The sequence below is a fragment of the Rhyacophila brunnea genome, unplaced genomic scaffold, assembly GCF_057557595.1.
Source record: "Rhyacophila brunnea isolate RB1 unplaced genomic scaffold, BYU_Rbru_1.0 scaffold_12, whole genome shotgun sequence".
NCBI classification, from domain to species: Eukaryota; Metazoa; Arthropoda; class Insecta; order Trichoptera; family Rhyacophilidae; genus Rhyacophila; species Rhyacophila brunnea.
The window spans coordinates 22,985,067-23,001,691 of NW_028232774.1; the positions used below are offsets into that span (position 1 = coordinate 22,985,067).

General features: G+C 35.0%; 1 protein-coding gene across 1 annotated transcript in view; it reads right to left on the reverse strand.

Moving 5' to 3' along the window:
* Positions 1–16,625, reverse strand: part of LRP1 (LDL receptor protein 1) — a 221,064-nt gene that overhangs the window by 37,956 nt on the left and 166,483 nt on the right. The window contains exons 76-84 of the mRNA XM_085960995.1: positions 15,207–15,265; positions 14,609–14,723; positions 12,748–12,913; positions 12,275–12,462; positions 11,635–11,858; positions 10,771–10,947; positions 10,486–10,604; positions 1,015–1,138; positions 28–191 (exon numbers count right to left, since the gene is read on the reverse strand). Of these exons, the coding sequence (XP_085817121.1) occupies positions 28–191; positions 1,015–1,138; positions 10,486–10,604; positions 10,771–10,947; positions 11,635–11,858; positions 12,275–12,462; positions 12,748–12,913; positions 14,609–14,723; positions 15,207–15,265 (1,336 nt within the window). The remainder of the gene's footprint in view (positions 1–27; positions 192–1,014; positions 1,139–10,485; positions 10,605–10,770; positions 10,948–11,634; positions 11,859–12,274; positions 12,463–12,747; positions 12,914–14,608; positions 14,724–15,206; positions 15,266–16,625) is intronic.

Sequence of the window (16,625 nt, forward strand, 5' to 3'; positions counted from 1 at the left end):
TAATGCTTATGGTGGTGCAGTACTTACATCACTTGAGCAATATCCTGAGCACGCGCTGACGGAGCAGTTAGGTCCCAACCAGCCGGGCGTGCAGATACATCTGGGTGACGTGGTCTTCCCTTGGGAGTTGCTGGATGAGCACGTGGCTCCGTTCTCGCACACCACATTGCCACATTTCTCACATCGCAAACCTGCATCAAAATGATGACAATTTTTTTAATTTCATCAAACAATACAATATTGTAGACATGACGTCATCACCATGTTTGTAACAAAAAATTTACATGTTATTGCCATTTCAGTTTTCGTTTTGCTTCGAATAGGTATCACCATATTTTATCAATCATTTCCCGTATCAGCCTTCCTCTGCCAGAGTGATAGCCCATTTATACATGCATGAATTTACTGCTGGCAATACGTATTGTCGTGACCATAAAAATAAAATGGAATTAATGTAAACACTTATTGTCGTGAAAGTTGCAAGATTGCATGCACAGATCAAAAAATTTATGCGGCTTCTAAATATCCATGCAATACTCGCAACTTGCGCGACATATGTACATGTGCAGTAGAATGATCATCACGACTCTGACGGCAAACTGCTGACACTTAAAAGTGAGATTGGTGGGACAATCAGCATTTTTGTCACACATTATTGCTGGCAGTAGATTGCATGTATACAGGTACTATGAGTTTTGAGTTTTGATGGGTGAGCCAGATAATGTGTGAGCGTAACCCTACATGTCCCTCATCAAAGCCCCATGTCCAAATGGTCCCAGTAATGAACACCTTGTCTGTGACTAGTTTCAATATCTAGTGTTTATCACGTGGTGAGCCTTATTAATCTTCTTTTCAACCTTACGTTCATATATTTATTCTTTGTCTATAGGTATAGATAAGGTTTTCGTCAACTTGTTCATAATTTAATACAAATACAAGACATTCAAATTTTAATGGGAGTAATTATTATTAAAACGCATCTAATGAAAGTTCCACAAGTGTTGATATAATTACCAGAGTGTGGATGCGTACACTGGCAGCCTTCGCGGGCGCAGGTGCCTCCATTGAAGCAGCCTCCTCCACAAGAGATAATTGGCATTTCACACCTCTCGCCCGTCCAGTGAGGCGGACACTCGCACTGCAAATTCACACAACATAAGTAAACGTCAACGTTCAATTTGCGTTGTATACATTTAAGGGCATACATTGTATACATAGTGGTAGTGACACTATATTTATTGAATTGTTATGACCACTTTTAAAACAGTTTCTCTATCAAATATATTCAATAAATTTCATAAAGGGAAAGCGTCCTAAATTATATTTCACAATATAAAATTAATTTATTGTTCGCATATTATTTTAACAATAAATTTATTGATTGGCAAAGAATAAACCTTGATATAGTAATAATTTAATAATTCATCACACAGCATAGATATCGTAACAAATATAGATCGCAAAATGTTGTGATTTCTTCCTAATTACGAGTCAATTACAAACTTCAATTGAAAGTTCTATCGAATATATTTTACTGAATGATTTTTGGTGAAAGTATTGAATGATTTGAATACGAAGAATAACCATGGATATCTCATGAAATGAAATTCGGTTTTATTCAAAAATTTAGGATGAAGAGATTAAAAATAATAACTGTACCTCAGAGCCAGTGTGTCTTAAGTCTAATTTTCCTGAAAAGTACAGATTTGTACTTAAATTATCATATCTTTCATATTATTAAGACCAAGCAACTGAATTTTTCATTAAGTGTTCTTTAAGCGTCAATTACATTGAGCTACTTTACGAGCTGTTTGTTGGCGAATTTACAATCTGCCTGTAAAGTCGCCCAGTGTAATCATCGAACAAGCTAACAAGCAGATTGTAAACACTCTACCGAGAAAAGTTGAAAGCCGGTCAACTTTACACGCTACATGCCGGCGTGTGGGCCTACTGCGTCTGCGCAGTAGAGCGCAGTAGCAACCTCCCGGTAAAAAAACGAACTACGTCCTGTCAAAATAGTCGCTGGCTTGTGGCTTCTCAGCGAATGGAAAGTTTTGTGTGTCATCATCACAATCGCAGTAGCTGAATCGCCCGCTTTTAAATTCGCCAACAAACAGCTCGTAAAGTAGCTCAATGTAATTGACGCTTTATGGTCTTCAATACACCGGCTCACAGGTACAGATAGTATTTATGGTATAAATTCAATTCATTTCATCATTATGTGTATAAATCGTGCGACAAAGAAATATAGGGCACCATAATGACGCAAATATATTTCATAGAAAGTTTATACTGTCCAGGTATACATTCTAAATTTCCCCCAAATTCTTAATTTTCGATCTAATTAGAGCACATCCTGAATTAAATGTTATGAAAATGTAAGAATATAATATCATAAAATAAAAACTACACAAATATTTGAAAATGAAACGCATGCGGGATAGTGAAATAATAATTACAAACTTCTTAACCTTTTAACAGCCCAGCTGAAAGTACTAGGTATACTCCCCAGGGCCCAGGAATTAATTATATTATAAAAAAATTAAAAGAATAGTGAAAAGTCCAATATAATGCACTTACATATATGAGACCTCAATTGAAGTTCGGCGAAAAAGTTTTTCATACACAATTTCGTGAAAATGTCTGAAAATTTTCAGGTATGGTAGGGTTGTCACAACACTGCACTTACAAGAATTAGTTGAATTTTTTTTTTTTTTTTAATATAAGTATTTTGAAAAATAAATTTTATAGTATTTTTGTAAAATGTCACCATAAATACTTATAGCACTAAGAAGTATACTAAACACATTAAAATCACTAAAAACTTTCTTGTGTATGGAAAATTTCGAAGCACGGTTCAAAACACAGAGCAATGTCGCACTGCTTGCACAAATACCTAGTTTCTTTCCGTCTTTTCTGATTTTTTGTATTGGCACATACATAACATCTTCTTGCTGCATTAATTTTATTGTTAGTAGGTGGTATTTTACCCAAAAAATGTCTTTCTGTTAGCCTAGAGGGTAAGGGTGCTTTTCGCTTCAAAAGAGTTTTTGGTTCTAACTTATGTTTTTCGATCAGTTGTCCGATGACTTTCAATTGAAATTCACCCAGCGGTTGTTTTTTTCCAGTTTTTTGTTGGAACAATACATGGGCATTCAGCAGAGATAAATCTATCGAATGGAAAAAAAGTTTTTTGTACCATTTGACAGTTTTTCTTGTCGAATTTACAGAAGAAATTATCATATCACTACGATCCACAGCACCCATGTTTTTATTGTAATCAACAATGCATTCCGGCTTGGAAATCGGAATTTTAGTCTTATAGTCTACTTTTCCAGTAGGTTTGAAAGTATTGTTGTGAATTGTGGACAACATTGTAACATCCTTTTTATCCTTCCACGCCAAAGCCATAATTTCGTCAGTATGGAATGTATCGGTTTCCCCTTTTTTCAATTTCTTAGTAAATTTGGGCATCCCAATTCTGTTTCTCCTTACGGTTCCACAGGCATTCGTCCGGTGATCATAAAGATACTTGAATAACGTTGGGCTGCTGTACCAGTTGTCAATGTACAATGTATGCCCTAGTTCCAAGTATGGTCCAAGCATCGTTACCACCACGTTCCCCGATATACCGATGTAATTATTTTTCTCAATTTCAGTTTGTTTTCCGGTATAAATGATTACATCTAAGACAAAACCAGTTTTGCAATCAGCCATTACAAAAATTTTTATTCCGAAACGACTAGCCTTCGTCCTGATGAATTGGCGGAATAAAAGTCTGCCTTTGAAAAGGAGAAGACTCTCATCAATACATATGTTCTGATATGGACACATGTACTGCTTGAAAGAAATTTTCAGTTCCTTCAGGACCTGTCTAATTTTATATAGTCGATCTCCGGGAACCTGCGTTTCATTGTCACAAAAATGCAACATTCGATGCATCAGTTCGAAACGATTCCTGGACATGGTTTCGGAATAACATGGTGAAAATAACAATCTGTGGATAGACCAGTGTTCAGATATTTTATTCCGTGAATTCCTTGACATTAGCATACACAGCCCCAAAAATGTGTACATATCATCAATTGTGCAGTCTACCCATCGCCGTAGACGATCACTCAAAACTGTGATATTTTTTGTGGCAAATACAAATTGTCTGTTGGTCTCTCGGACTAACATTTCAATAAAAGAAATATCGATGAAACATTTGAAATAGTCCATTTCGAGTGCATCCGAAGTCAAATTATCAGCTTTGCATCCCGAAACGTTAGCATCGAAGGAAAATGCGCGTGGCTCAAACATATCCGATTTCCACTCAAATGTCGGTCTTTCAGTGGATTCCGGTGTGATAATTTCACTTTCATCGACTTCCAAAGTTTCCTCAAGTTCGACATCCGAATCATCACTTCCATCGTCTTCAGATTCAACTGTTTCGATAAGGTTATCGATTTCACCAACTTCGTCGATCTCATCCATTTTGAATAATAAAATTTGTAAAACTAAACTCGTAAATAAAACACTTTGTATACGCAAATCGAATCCGAAATACAAATAAAAAATAGTCACAACACTTAGTCCTTTGTCAATTTCTATCTAAAAACATTGAAAATCTTTCTTTTTATTCAAGTTTAGTAGGTAAAATCTAAAACAAAACTCGTAAATATAACACTTTTTTATACGCAAATTGTATATGAAATATAAATAAAAACACTTGGTCACTCAATAGAAATTAAATTTCAATGTAAAAACATTGAAAACATTCCAATTATAACGCAAATCTGAATAAGAAAGCATTCCGAATTAGCATCCCGACTAAATGATATTCCGGCGACAACTGACTCATCACTATCGAATCATACCAACTGCCTATTGTACAAGATATCCCAGTGTGCAGGGGAATTTTGAGCTAACCCTGATTTGGCCTCTCCGGAAATTCCCTTATTCTCTCGATGTATGCGCCGTACAAATGTTTTTTGCTTGCAAGGTCTGATCAGAAATGTAGTTACACGTTTTAAAATTAAATAAATAAATATTTGACTCATACAAGCGTGTAGAACGGCTCGGCGTATATCGTACGGTACGGGCGCCTGAATAGCCGCCGTGTATGACGTAAACGTTACGTTACGGGCAGCTATCAGGTTAATCAAATAATATGTAAGGTCAAAAGAATACTGTTGTAGTAAGGTACCTATATAAAATATTTATAATCAATTCAGTCAAAATAAGCACGGAGCAATGAGCATTATTTAACATGGCGCATGCTGATTCTATGTTATGACAGCTAGAATAATTCGCCAGTATCAGATCGGGTCAGATTGCATCATACTGATTTCATTATGATGATAATTAATTCCATGCGTGTCGAGTTAGTATGCTGTTACATGCGTATTCTCCTGAAAAGTACCATTATCCTGAAATCTTTTATTTGAGATAATAACATTTCAACATGATGCGTCAGTTTAAAATGTGACACATGCTGTGTGAGACAATGAGATTTATAGTAACATCTGCACTGAATACCTGTACTGATTTTGTAGAAGTTCAAAAAAACAAAAGGCAGATTACACTTATTGCATTTTTGCAGAATTAAATTATATGTACATACTTATTATTTTCCTGGCTATTGTATAGAATTAGAAATAAGGAAGAAAAATATTCATTGTTTCACTTTATGTGGAATTCGATTAATTGGGGCAGCCGTTTCATTCGGCCAAAATGCTCTAATCCCGAGGTGTCCCAATTAAGCGGAATCGACTGCATATGAGGATGTTTTATAACGTATTAATACAGTCATGACCCAGAGTCTTTGCAGCCAGCAATATTCATCATTTAATATGAAAACATGCTATTCAACACACACTTGGAAGTTGCAGCCAGCAGCTGGATTTGATAATCAAATGATCAAACGATTTAGGTCACAGTCGTGGCCCCACTATTGCGCGTGTAGCGTAAGTGCAAAAAATAGATATGGTTACGGCTTAAATTTTTAAAATCTAGAACCACACACCTACATTTAATGTTATCAAAACACAAAAACCCAATTTCAAATTTACATAAATAAAAAAACATTCACCAATGTGCAAAATAGTGCTGCCAGATGGGAGGTTTAATTGCGATGCATTTGATTGAATTTTGAATATTTTTATTTTGGGAAATAAAAACATAAAATCGGGAACTATATTATGTACTAAAATGAAACAGGACTGCAAATGAGTAAATAAAATCATACCAATCTAATTGAATCAATTCATATCTTAGAAAAAAATTGACAGTAATTTATTTTGCATAGCACTAGAGATAATGTGACAGAAAACAATATAAATTTCACCAAAGGAGTTAACAAAAAAACAATAAATCCAACACCAAATATACCAAAATAACGATAATAAAAAAACATCCACACCAACTGAAAGGTAGCAAAAGAGACTAAGGGTCAGATGCAGAGATGTCGCCGTCAAACAGTGACAACCTTGAAAAATGTATGTGGTATTGATAAAAACACTCAAGCAAATCGCACACAGAATCCAAGAAAATATAGCAGTGTATTTTATCTTTTCATAAGTAGGATAAAATGAATCTGAATTTTGATTGAAATACAACATTATATTTATCCGAATTTCCACCTATTTCAATGATGTTGCCATTCAACATTAACACTTAACCGGATGGCTGCCAATGATGTCTTAAGACGAAAACTTTTCCGTGAACGGAACGCCGCTCATACAAAAATGACGTCTTTGGACGTACCGCTTTAAACGGGATTTTACTAACGTACATCAATTATTTTAAACATACAAATATGTTGAACACACAACAACATATATTGGGAATATCGTCACATACTCAGAATTGATACAGAATTCGTTTTTACCACATGAAACGTAAATTGATTTTAATTTTTATTGAAATGGCATTTTAATAATGAATAATCATCTGACCCTATGTGTTAAAAGTAGTGCATGTCAAGCGGAGAGATATGAACCTGAAGCGCAGGCCCGACAGCGGTGCAAGTTCCCCCGTTGAGGCATCGGCGGGCGCAGAGATAGCGCTGGCAGCGAGCACCTCCATAGCCAGGAGGGCAGTGACAGCCGTCCACACCGTCCGTGGTCACGCAGTGACCGCCGCCCGCGCACCGCAGACCGCACGACGACACCACGCTCACCGCTTTGCCCTTGCCCACCACACACTGCCCCTGCATCGGGACGCTCACTTTACATCCTGGGTGCTAATCGATTGCTTTGCACCCAAAGAGCCCCAGGAATATTACCACACAACAGTCAGTGCCGAAATAACAGGGCATCCTCGGGCAGTCGTACTCACTGACCATAATAGATTAAATAGACGACATGAAGACCGATTGACGTTTCCGTAAAACTGATATCATTATTATGAAATCAAAACCATATTCGTCATTGAAACTAGAAAATTGTGTAACTCCAAAAACACTACTTTACAGGAGAGACAAAAAACATTATGGTTTCCTATACAAATATATGGTTTTGGAGTGAAATCATCCATGATTTAACAATGTTACAATTTTTCTGGAATTACAAAATTTGCAAGATGGATAGATATTATCAACGGCGACTAGATAGCATTCAAAGTCAGTTTTCGATTAAAACGGAGTTACACAATTTTCTAGTTTCAACGACGATATATATATAATTGTTTAAATTCAATGTAAAGGTTTACTAGCAGTTGTCATTAATAAATAACAACTTTCAATAAAACCTACACTACCAGACGGAGCCTAAATATAATTTAGTATATCTTTCACAAACCACTAGAATTTCAACGCAATTTTAAATTCATTCAGTCAATTCTTCCTCATATTAAATTTACAGATATTGCCAAAATAAGTTTTGAAACTTGATTATGTTATTTATAGATAGTATTATTCTATTTTACCACACATGATATGTGTCGTCAAATAATATATGATCATTTTTAATACAAAACATGTTTGACTTGTGCCACAATCAAAACATTCACATTATAATGCAAATGTACCCTGTGACAGTTAATTATTGTACATCGAGAGGCAGTTAATTAATCAGGATATTCAAATGAACAACCACAAAAAACGTATATTATAACACATGTATATTACATAAGGCTACCTCTAGATAGATTGTCAACATTCATAAGTCATGTTTTGACCAACTCGTGGATTTTATTCCTAACCTGTCAAATGACGATAGATGGTGACATCACCTGGAGATACTCATGATCTATAATAGATACCTCAAATTTTTTGCAATCATTGGCACAAGCTCACCCAGGTGCATACATACCAGATGTGATATTATGGCTACAAGCAAGATTGATAAAAACTAGCAAAAGCCACATTATTCCATTCCTTTTGTATCACCGTTGCAATTCAAAACATGCAATTTCCGAGCACTGCATTTTCGGATGTTATATAATTCATTATGTAGGTTTTTTTTATGTTGTCACCAGACCGAGATAAATCTGAACAATGGACATATATTACATATTATATTTTATGTACGGTGACTAGTTTCAAGTTCCATAATTCAAGATTTCTGATAAAGAACATTTTTATATTGTATAATTTTAATTAGCATATGAATGCCATATAGAAGATATTAATACAAATCACAACATAACACTATTGTCTTCAATTTCAGCCGAGTCCATGAACTTATCAGTATTTGGAACTACACAACTCATATTATGAAGTGCTTGAAATGCTAAAAAGTATGAGTCGTAATCTCACAAATTGTGATGATTTCATGATTTCAAAATAATTAAAATTGTTGAAATGTTTATTTAATTTTTTTTCTAATTTGAGTGAATAATGAAATCACCTGACCTTATATATATCAAATGTACACAATAAAAGATAATTATGGACCATAAAATGTTTTTAAAATTTTTTTGTGATTGTTTTAGCAGATTTAAAATAAGCATTCACGTTCAGATAATATGTATGTATAAGTTTTAGTACCAATATACTGTTTATCAAACTCTGACAATGATATCTTGAATGTTCTGTGGTTTCCGCGTATTTACCAATATTTATTAGACTAGTTTTTGATTGATGATTCACATTTCGATTTCAAATAGGTAATGACAGACCATTCTCACGTGTTCCACAAGCAATAACAACACATTGTTAGTGACAAAACATTTTTAACAATAAAGAAGACATGCGTGATTGTCCCGCAAGCCATTTTGCATACAATATGACATTCATCTCGTTTCATCATTCGTGTAGGCACATTCAAATTAAATAATTCTCAGAAGGAAATTATTGGTAGATTATTTGGGTATTTACCAGACATTCTACATTATCATTGACCAGATGTTATTTGGAAAGTCGGATCCACACTCAACGGTAACAGGTGGGATGACATCTATGAATATATTACATTTTTCTTGCACATGAAAATTGTACTGCGGTGAAAGTTTGTTTGTTTAATTGTGTGGATTTCAGTGTTATAATAGTTGAAATCTTGTAAACAAAGTTGTGGTTTATTAAATCATCAGATTGAATGTAAAACTCATTAAGTGAATTACCTATTATACTTTCAGAGATAATAAGCTTTAAGCACTGTTTCTAATCTTATTATGAGTTTTTCCAAAAGATTTAAATTTATTGGGCATATATACTCATCAGACAGTTCGTAAGGCAATCAGGGCCGTTCATTGGTTGACGTATTCGTATTAAGCAGTATGCAGCCCGCATTGTTCGCATTTCTTATGTCACTTAGTTGGTTTTACCTTTGAAATAAATGACAATATTACATCAAAATATCTCGATGTTTTTTTAGATTGACAGATTGTGCTGTTGTCTCCTAATATCATTTTCTTGTCTCTTTTGTGACTTACTGCTGGACGTTGGAGTTGAATTGATTCAACAAAGCCACTTAAAATGTAGATGAGACCTGAGTCTCGCTTCAATTTTCAATGAAATGTAAAGAAATTGTCGTCTCCTAATTATTGCTCAAATGTCAAAACTACAACTGTCCCAATATGTATTTTATGATGATGTCAGTGTATCATGAGTTTGAGAATGGATCTTAAAACAATTCCAAAGAGCCGTGTCAATAATACTGTAGTACACACCACTAATTACCCAAATAAATATGGCCAGGTGAATAATCTAATCTAACTTTTACTTGTAAAATGCTTTTGAAATAATTCGCAAACATTTACTGTCACTGCCAAGAGTTGGCCACACTGAGTGGAAATGCAGATATGAAAAAAAACCTTGCGTTGCACACCGCAAAATAAGACCTCTTACTGTCCATATTATTTAGATATGATGCTGAAAATACTAGAAACGCAAAGATTTTTCTATTATCATAATTCTGTTTAGTGTGATCAAATCTTAAAGGCCATAACTGATCTTTCTTCACCCGGCCAATTATTGCAGAACAATTTAAAATCAAAACCGTGAAAGCGTGAAGCAAATCAGTGATTGGCTGGAAGCGTAAGTAAAGAGTTTGTTTTTCTTACATTGGCGCTGTCAGTGGGCACGTAGCCCAAAGGACAGATGCAGCTGCGGCCCGGGTGTTCGGAGGTGAGGACGCATAGAGAGCTCTCGTGACACGGGTTCGTGTCGCAGGTGTTTGTTACTGAGGAAAATGATAAACACAATATGATTATCAACTTGTAGCAAAAATAATATTTAACCTAAACACGTTACAGTTTCGGATGGAGCTATTAATAATTTAATCATCATCCATCTTGGCTTGTATCAGCCGGATTAAACATTCTTTAAATAATTAATTCATCACTTACAATTTTGATTCTGCGCATGATCTTGAATGATTGCCATGTCAGAGATCCGGTTGAGTCCCCGCACAAGGAATATCGGCTTCTCACTTCCAAATTTGTCCACCTTCATCACGCCCTGGCTGTAATAAGTTGATAGGTACGCGGCATCCTCGAACACCACCACTTTGAATGGCTTCTCGTCTATAAACAAAAAAGCATTGTCATCATTTCGTACAAAACTAAGTAATCATAATTCAGTTTTCATTGTTCTATCTCGTAAGCCTCATAGATCCAAAACCACCTGGTTGGGCCAAATATGGTGGCCGGCATCCCTTATTTAGGAGGTTTGTATATTTATATGTTGTATGGACATGAAAGTTTTTGTAGTAAATTGATTTTTGAAATAATCAGATGTTTTATGGGCGAAAGAATCTTACACAGAATACTGGCATGTTCAACAAATAATTAATTATTGACCTAAATGGAATTTATAAGTTTTAGAAGATATTATACCAATGTTGAAATCTTCATTTCGTCACTGTTCTGGCAGAAAACACTAATTCGAAAAAATGACATATTGAGTTAGTACCAAAATGTTCCTTATTTCAAACTTTACCGTCTGGAAACCTTCTTAATAAATAAACAGTCTTTATTTTAAAGTCATCCTTTTTACGATTACTTAATAAACTCACATGATAGACCATTATTTCAAACATTTTAACAACTTCAAAGTCAAATTACTCAAAACTAGTATTCTCCAGTTAGTGTGTTCTGCCAGAACAGAGACGATTTGTAGTTTCTAGATATTAACCAATGCTTCATTTTAGATGCGATCCAATTCACCAAAAAACATTTGATTTCAATTACAATAGCGCTATTAAGACTCACCGAAAATGAACCTTTTAACCAATCGCCTGTCAGTCCCGTCCAGTTTAATAGAATCCAAGGTCCCCATTTTGGGATCTGCCCAGTACAGTCTTCCGGCCGGTGCATCTATGGACAGACTGGTCGGCCACCGTATTCCTTTGGAGGCCAGGACCCGCCGGTTGGAACCCGACAACGAAGCCCTTTCGATACGAGGATTTCCGCCAATGCTACACCACACCATATGACTGAAAGGAATGAACGAAGAAAGTTAACAAACTGCTTTATTTGAATTAAGATATGAAGCTTTTAGTTTTGAAAAAAGCTGAAGCAATAAAATCGTATTCAAGATTAACTGGTTAAGTGCCTAAAGCGTCTTTTGACGCCCTAATTACACCAATTCTTATGTTAATTACTATCAATTAACTAATTGCGGCATAGAAAGGATTAATTGGGTCGTCCATAAATGATAACGAATGATTTTCAGTATTTTTGACCTCCCTTGCCTATCGTCACAAAATCTTTTACCCCCTTACCCAAATAAATGGACTCTGAATTATATTAGTATTACAAAGTCATGATGTCATTTTGATGGAAATATAAATATTTTCATAGCCTAACAATCATATTATTTGACTGGTGAAATATTCAAGATTATTCTCACCCGGTCTGAGGGCTGACAACAATGTCGGTGGGTTCCACGAGCCCGTTAACGAGTGTCGCTTTGATGCGGCCACTGAGGTTGGCCGCATTGATTCTGCCGGAAGAACTCCTAGAACCGCCCTCCGTCCAGTATACGCGGCGAGATACCCACTCGATGGCAAGCCCTCGCGGATCCACCAGATTTTCTATCTGTAACATTAACACATACAGCAAGAATCATCAATATGTACAATTAAAATGGGCCACAAAAATAAATAAGTGTAATTAAAAAATGATTTAAAAAAAAATTCAATGCAAGTCAGATATTGCTAGTGAAGGGGAATCCAGAAATTACCTGTGAATGAAATCAAGACATTTTTTAATCAAGATTTTTTTCAGTCACATGTGTGTCAAGAAGAATACTATAACTACAAAAATACAATTCTCATTGAATCATTAGAAAATATTAATTATTTTAGGTGAAAGCTGACTTACAACCGTATGCATGGTTTGCATGCTGATCTGAGCGACAACAGGCTCTTCGAGAGGTCCGCTCACCATGTCCACCGAAAAGGACACGATCATCTTCAGCCGGTGCTCGATCCAGAACAGCTTTGTCTCATGTGGGCCCCACAGCAAGTCCAGGGCACCGATTTTCAGGCTGTATAAAAAAATGATGACAAATTCTGTTGCACATACTGGCGCAAATTATATGGTATAACTCAAATTATACTTTTAAGGAAATTTTGAATTGATTCGCTATACGTGTTTTTTGAATTTGTTTTTGACGCAATGGATACTTAACTACTATTATGTTCAATAATTCAAACAAAAATCTGAATAACCCTACATAATGGTATGATTGTTTTTTGTTCTGACTGGCCTGTTATTTCAAATCACTATTCTGTAATAAAGATACAGTAGAACCTCGTTAATAAGAACACGGATAATTCGAAATTCGCAGTAATTCAAAATTTTCGCGAAAAAAAAGTCCCTTGAACATTATTTTCATATAAAACCATGCCTTTAATTCGAATTTCGTAATTCGAAAGTCCTGGCATATAAAAATATTCAATAAATCGTAATAAAGTACACTATTTCATGAGCCAGTCATTAAAAATTGTGACAGACTTTTCGTAAAACATCATAAATTACTTATTTTATGGTAATAAAAATAATCCTGACATTTTATGACTCATTAACACACACGGAACCGAAAATTTGGTAGGCATCTATGATCGCAAACAATATTGATGAAAATCAAATTTTTTTTTTTTTAATTTTAATATTTTCCCCCTACATACCATTCTCCTAATACATTTCATAATTCGTAATTTGAATTTTTTTTCGATTTTCGGTCCCGTGGAATTCGTATCAACGAGGTTTTACTGTATAAGTAACACGCCGTGCGGCATAAGCATTGGACTATCATGCCGTGGGTCCCAGGTTCGAATCCTGGGTCTGGTAAGTAAACATATTGTTACGCCCACGGTGGCCGCGCGGCATAAGCGTTGGACTATCATGCCGTGGGTCCCAGGTTCGAATCCTGGGTCTGGCAAGTCCACACATTGTTACGCCCACGGTGGCCGCGCGGCATAAGCGTTGGACTATCATGCCGTGGGTCCCAGGTTCGAATCCTGGGTCTGGCAAGTACACATATTGTTTTTCAATATGTGTGTGAGTCAGGGTATGGACCTAATAGGTTGAGCAAGTGGCTGACATCCATTTCTCGTAAAAACAAAATCTGTTAATACAAACCTCTACTCTGTGGAGGCTCATATGATCCTATTAGGATCGGACATGGTCGAAGAAAACATTAATTTTTCGATGCTTTAACATCATAAATTTACAGGTACCTACTGTAATTTGTAATTCGATTTTTTTTCGAAATTTCGATTCTGTGTTCAAGTAGACTCTCTTTTCGCAAAAAATATTGGTAAAACTAAATAGAACTGTAGAACTGTCACAGGCATGTATTTAATTAGGATAATTAAATCTGACTACTTAATATTTGTTGCGATAATAGATAATTTTTTTTTCGACCATGTCCAATCCTAATAAAATCATATGGGCCTCCACAGAGTAGAATTTTGTATTAACAGATTTTTTTCGTTTTTAAGAGAAATGGATGTCAGCCACTTGCTCAACATGTTAGGTCCATACTTCGACTCATACACAAATTGAAAAACAATACGTGTACTTGCCAGACCTAGGATTCGAATCTGGAACCCACAACATTATAGGCCAAGTCTTAAGCCGCACGGCCATCGTGGGTATGTAGAGAATTTTAACTAGAAACAAAAAGGGATAAAGTCTAATGGATTTAAGTTTTGTAATAGTAAATATATATCGTTACCCAGGCAATGAATGGTTCTTCTGAAGAAGATGAGTAAGAGAATCATATCCTGGCTTGTACGGATTGAAGATACGTAGGTCTGCATCACTAGCCACCACCAAACGGGCCGCACTACCTGTAAAATACCAACAAAATCAGGGCAGTGTAAATGAGAAGAGAGTAATGACTTGATAACTATCTTAGAAATCAGTGGGAACATTAGTTGTTTGTTCTCCCAAGGTGAAGAACTAACCTGCCATTGGTAATGCCAATTAGGAGGGCAGTAACTGTGTTCAACCAAATCGCTTTGGATATTGATAAATTCCACTTGCGTGAGAATAAGTTAGGTGGACGTTGTTTTATTAATGTACTTTTTTACCTTTTGTATAACCATGTCTTCTGCTTAAATATTGTTAACACTTGTTTATGTTTTTATATCACGTACCTAGTGAATGCCTTAAATTTGTAATTTGCCTTGTCCACCATATGTAAAATAAATACATTTGAATTTTTTATTGATTCGGAACCATCAATGCAAATATAGTATCTTTCAATATTATTACTACGTAATTTGTCTTATGGTAAATGAAACAATAACAAAAGAAAATTGTCAAGTTACCTAGAGCTTCACACCTTGGCTTGCCGTTGTATGTACGGGTATGGAAGCCGGGGGCACATCTAAAAACAAAGAAATTATGTATACAGCATAAACTGTGGTTATAAATTTTTTTTTTTTTTTTTTAAATTACATGAAAATATATTATTTATCATTATCATACACATGTAGTGGATTTTAATTCAATAGAAGCAGTTTACAGACAGCTCGCATTGAGTTAGCTGTGAGATATTCCTCTCTTATAACATACCGTCGACTTTAACAATTGTTGAATATATGTTTTATTTTTTATTTTAAATATTTGTGTTGATAGACCCGTAACCCTGAGGTCTAAAAGAATCTGATTTACGTTGATTTTATTTAACCTGATGCAAATTACGTCGTATATTGATGGCACCACTGGAAACATGTGGACGAAAATATGTTACAGTAGGATACTGACACTGAGGAAACCAATGTGGTTCTACTTCTCATGTCTATCACTGCAGATCACGCCGTATCCATAATTCATCTCGGTAAAACCCCTGAGGGAGAGGATTAGAGGGATGATTTCAATCCTACACAAATTTACTGGAATCAATATCAAACAAGGAATAAATTCCCATGTGCACTCTTAAACGGAGCATATGGTTGGTTTTCCACATGGTTGCATTAAAAGTTTTTTTTGTGAAAAATGATTGTTGGCCATTCACCCAACCCATTAGATCATTGCACCGAATCAAACAAACATACATATGTAGTTAAAGATGAATTAAAAAAAAAACAAGGAAACAAGAAATTGAATGGTTTTGAAATATTGTTTTTATGTTAATTCTACATTATCAAAAACACTTGTTTCAAAACCATTATAATTGAGTTCTCAATTAATAAATGAGACATTAAATACAGTATAACCTCGATAATTCGAAATCCAAGGGACCCTGAAAATTTGATTTCGAATTAGCGAAAATCGCTATAAATCGAATTTTCCGAAAATAAAATTTTTTTTCGTCAATTTGTATGGAGACGATACAGTATTGAAAAATAGTGTTACGTGGTATTTACCAGTGAAAAAAGTAATTCAATGGTGAACTAGTTCGAAATATGTGTTTTTTACACTTTGTAATTAAGCACTAATTACTGAGTAATCAGACATCCAGTTAGATAGGTACCTACCAAGAATACAAATTTTTAAATAAGAATGTTCCTTTCGAAAATCTAATCTAGATTCATACAAATTCACAGTAAAAACGGGTACCTATGTAGGTGTGTATTGTATTTAAAATAAAATTCTTTACTATTCTATAAACAATAATAAAAATGTCAAGTGAATTCATTAAGTCAATTAGTGAACTAGTCCTGTCAAACAAAGGGTCACTGTGTATTCATTATTGCCAGTTTAATCTAAACATTCAGTTGTTATCAACTTCAATTTTAAAAGAT